This window comes from Argentina silus, assembly GCF_951799395.1.
Source record: "Argentina silus genome assembly, chromosome: 1".
NCBI classification, from domain to species: Eukaryota; Metazoa; Chordata; class Actinopteri; order Argentiniformes; family Argentinidae; genus Argentina; species Argentina silus.
Window position 1 is genome coordinate 24,722,726 of NC_139655.1, and position 5,000 is coordinate 24,727,725.

The following is a 5,000-nucleotide window of genomic DNA, read 5'->3' on the forward strand; positions in this document are numbered from 1 at the left end:
GGACACGGCTGCCACAATGCGGGTAGTGGGAATGATAGGCTCAGGTTCGCTTCCTCCGTTGGAGATACCGTGGACACGAGAGAGAGCATCCGCCTTCTGGTTCTTTGATCCCGGGCGGTAGGCTAGGGTGAAATCGAATCGGTTAAAGAACAAGGCCCACCTAGCCTGGCAAGCATTCAGTCCCTTGGCTTCCCGGATGGAGATGAGGTTCTTGTGGTCTGTCCATATCACAAAGGGATGAGGCACACCCTCCAGCCAATGTCTCCCTTCCTCCAGGGCCCACTTGACTGCTAAAAGCTCCTGTCATAATTGCATTCTGCCAGCGAGAAGCGCTTGGCCCGGTCGGTGTGCCCCCGCGTCGGAAGCGTCCACCTCCACCATGAAAGGACAAGCAGGGTCAGGGTGGATGAGGACAGGCCCGGATGTGAAGTGACTCTTGAGCTCCCTGAACGCCCTCTCGGCCTCCAGAGTCCAATGGAAGCGGGTCAGTGCGCACCGAGCAAGGGCTGTGAGAAGCCACTGGGAAAAAAAGTTGCATATAAAACGCCTGTAGAAGTTAGGAAGCACTGGACCTGCTTGAGAGAGGATGCACGGGGCCAGTCAGAGACCGCCTTGAACTTGTCTGGGTCCATTTGGATGCCAGCGGTGGAGATGATGTGGCCCAGGAGGGCGACTTGGGACACGTGAAACTCTAAAAACTTTAAACTCATACTCATACCAGTTTAATGAAGAGTTGACTTCGTAGGAGGCGCCTCTGGACACGAACCTGGCGGACCTGCAGGATGTTTTCCGGGAGGGCCTTGGAAAAGATTAAGATGTCATCGAGGTACACGAAGATGAAGCAAATTAACATGTCTCTCAGCATGTCGTTCACCAACACCTGGAATACTGCAGGCGAGTTAGACAACCCGAATGGCATGACCAGATATTTGTAGTGTCCACTAGGGGTGTTGAAGTCCGTCTTCCACTCATCCCCCTCCTGGATCCTCACCAGGTTGTATGCGTTGCGAAGATCCAGCTTGGTGAAGAACTGGGCCCCCTGAGTTAACTACAAGGCAGAGGACATCAGAGGCAGAGGGTAGCAGTTCTTGATCATGATTTTATTCAGTCCACAGTAGTCAATACATCCCATCCTTTTTTCCCACAAAGAAGAATCCCACACCAGCGGGGGACGAATGAAGCCTGCCTCCAGAGACTCCCCGATGTAGTCCTCCATAGCCACTGGTCTGGGTGTCCACCTGGCCGGAACCGATGGGACATCCGTTGAGGGTTAGTATTTGAATAGGGCAGCTCATGCAGGGGATCTGTAACTCCTTGGCGAGGTCCTGATTGATGAAGTTATTGGCGGCCCCGGAGTCCACAAAAGCTCAGAGTGGGTGCTGGCGGTTGTTCCAATGCAAGATCATGGGTAGCAGTAGACAGTGCCTAGGTGGTCGGGGAGTCAGTGCACAGCTTGTCAAGGCATCCCCTTGTCCTGGCGAGCTTTTAACAGAAATGCCCGAGGTCTCCGCCGTAGTAGGAGCAACCCTCGCGCTTGCGCCTATCACACTCTCTGGGATTCAGGCAAGCGTGGCCCAGCTGCATGGGTTCCACGGGACTAGGATCAGGAAGCTGGGGATGAGTGGGAATCCAAAAGATTGGTGCGGCGTCAATGTGGCGTTGTCTCACCCGCTCCCGGAAGCGATTGTCAATTTGTATATCCATCAAGATTAGTGATTTTCTTAGATCCCGAACAGCTAGCTCATCCTTAATGGCAGTAGACAGTCCATGGTGAAAAGCGGTGATCAACGTCTCCGGATTCCAGTCACTCTCCACCCTGAGGGTCCGGAACTTGATGGTGAAGTCCGCCGCTGACCTGAGCCCCTGGCACAGGGTTAGGGTTAGAAAAGATGACTCTCCGCCTCTCATCCACTGACAGGATGATCGAAGACCTGCCACAACTCGGAGGTGAAACCAAGGAGAGAGCTGCAGGATGGTGACTGTTGTTCCCACACCGCCATAGCCCACACTAAGGCTTTCCCTAAGAGCAGGGAGATAATGTAAGCTGGCTTGCGACCTTGGCTCGGTCGGTGTGGAACAAGGAGGGCTGCGGCTTGAATGCCAGGGAACACTGAGTAAGGAACCTATTGCATTTTCCTGGCTGGCCATCGTACCACTTGGGAGCTGGGATCCTGGGTTTGTGGAACTGGTTCACTAGGGGGCCTCCAGCAGCGATTGACCCACTGGGTGCTGAGGCTTGGGCAGCGGCCACTCCAACATTGGGGATGTGAGGTTGCTGGGCGGAGAGGGTAAGTTCCTGGAGTGATTCTGCCATCTGCGCAAGTTGCTCATTTTTGTTCACAGCTAGTAATCACTCCAATGTCATGTATTTTTTTCTTTGGTCTTCTGTTTGTTATTTTTAATATTTGTATATTGTTTTGTACAATGTTTATTCTGTCATGCTGTTTTGTTGTTGTTGAATACCCCGCCCATGAAGGATGAAGTTATCTGGCTGTGAGTTTACAAAGAGGAAAATGTATTCCAGTTCTGGGCAAATCGATTATGAGACTGTAATGATTTAATTTTCAACAGTATACATGTCAATAAATCATATCAAGCATAACTTGCCACTAAACTTTGATGTTTTTCTGACAAGATTATGTGATGTAATTGACTGTTAGCGTGTAGCAAAAAGAACCGAAAAAGCTTTCACTACTGGCCTATGAGGACAACTCATAGGTCAGATGATATTTCACCTAAACATAAAAGTAGGCCATCCCTTTAAAGTTAAAATATGGACCTTTAAGTACCAGTTAAAGGTAAACTATAGCAAGACAATTCACTCAGCAGTCTTTTTGTCATGCGGCTTTAACATTGCACTGCCGTGCTCATGCTTGTGCGTCAACTGAATAGCTAGTGAGTGAAATGTCTTCCTTAAGTGAATCTGAAATATCTCCTATGTCATAAATCTTCCCTTGGTAATGTTATATCAAGGTACCCTTGGTAATGTTACCCTTGGTAACGTCTACCTTTAAACTAGTCTTGTGCAGCCATACCTCCAAATCGCTTTGTTCTCACGCCTCCTTTGGAGGTCTGGAGAATTTTAGATTAGCCGATCTGGTTTGGATTAACCTGGATGGAGCAATGGGAGAATGTGCTCGCAATTTCATTGGATGTTACATTCCAAGAACCCTCCCCCACATGCTGATTGTTTGTTATTATGAACATCATCTTGACTCTTTTCCAAACAGGTAGGACTATTTTGCAGAGAGTTGTTGCTAGATGCTAGCTTGCAACATTGAAGAAAATTTAAGAAAACATGAAGGAAAAACTGAATTGCCAAAAGTGTGCTCTATACACAAAATCTAATCGAGGAAGGCATTAGGTATTTGATTGGTTTGACGTGTGGCGTGGCCACCCATTTGTGGCTACTTTCTGCAAAGGATTTCACAAGGCTTTCCAAACTAGGAAGGCCTGGTCTCAACAAGGTTACCTTTAAACCAGAACCATATTTAGTGCTTCCATACATATTGAGATGAAAACAGTTGTCTCTCTCTACATGTTTAATAATGTATCAGACAGTTGTTATTCTCAGAGGGCAGCATGTTGACATGCTATATTTATCCTGAGTCTGGCTACAGCTGAACTATGTCTGTCCTCCATGGACACTGTGTTTACATAGACCAATAGAGGAGTGTTTTCTGAGCACATAAAGTAGGCCGCAATATCCAATATTCTGACATATTCCAACACACACACACACACACACACACACACACACACACACACACACACACACACAACGATGACCTGATATGATTTTCGGGAGGTCAAAGTGCGCTTTACCTGATTGATTACTTTGTGCATGTTTGATTAATAACCAAACCATTAAACCACATTGTAGGACGTACGGCTTTCTGAGCTAACATTAGCACCTAATTTCTTAATTGAACTGGGAGCTTCATCTCTCCGCTTGACTATTATCATTATTATTAATATCATCAAAAGGAAAATAATTAAAATTGCATATTATAAACGTGAATTACAAAGTAGGGCGCACAGGATAGAGAACCTGTGCTCTCAACCTCTCCATATGAGTTTCCAACCTGTTTATGAAACACACACACACACACACACACACACACACACAGAGAGAGAGAGAGAGAGAGAGAGAGAGAGAGAGAGAGAGAGAGAGAGAGAGAGAGAGAGAGAGAGAGAGAGAGAGAGAGAGAGAGAGACAGACAGACAGACAGACAGACAGACAGACACACACACACACACACACACACACACACACACACACACATACACACACACACACACACACACACACACACACACACACACACACACACACACACACACACAGAACACACACACACACACCTTTAGCACCAGGTCCAGATGGAGCGGGTCCAGTATGCTGCCCCTGCGCGTGGTGATGATGACGCGGCCGTACCGGCCCGGTGTCTGCAGGTCGGAATAGAGGGCGTGCTTGGAACGGTTCACAGGAAACAGGCTGTCCACGAGGTTCCCCTCGATCTTGGCAAGGCTGTGTTTGGGCGCGAGCAGGTACTCCACGTTCTCCTCCACGCGGTACCGGCTGAAGCTCGCGCCCAGCAGGATGGAGATGAGCACGGGCCCGGAGGCGAAGAACACCGGGTGTCTCGCGACGAACCGACCCAGCGTGTGGAAGGAACTTCTCAAGCCCGCGTGCAACACCTGGCGCAGCATCCTAGCGCGCGGCCGCGGCTCGAGCCTCTCCCACCGACCGGAAACCCCGGAAACACCGACCATCGGGCGCTCGCGGCATCGGGAGCACCGTCACTCCAACAAGACAGGTGGTCAGAGATAATTCCCCGAGTATGTAGTCACGGACAGGCGGGAGGAGAGTCTAGGTCTCCCCGGTCAGAGCGCTCCTCTCCCCTGTCCACAGTCATCAGGCTCAGTGCAGTGGAGTGGCAGGTATCAGCTCAGACAGAACTGCAGATAGAAAAAAACCTGCAGATATAGAACCGATA

At 49.3% G+C, this 5,000-nt stretch overlaps 1 protein-coding gene across 1 annotated transcript in view; it reads right to left on the reverse strand.

The window, feature by feature from the left end:
- ptchd1 (patched domain containing 1) overlaps positions 1-4,776 on the reverse strand; it is a gene marked incomplete at both ends in the record, with an annotated part of 14,973 nt that extends 10,197 nt beyond the window's left edge. Inside the window, one exon of the mRNA XM_083670032.1 lies at positions 4,366-4,776. Coding sequence (XP_083526158.1) covers positions 4,366-4,776 — 411 coding nt within the window. The remainder of the gene's footprint in view (positions 1-4,365) is intronic.
- Positions 4,777-5,000: the final 224 nt, after the last annotated feature.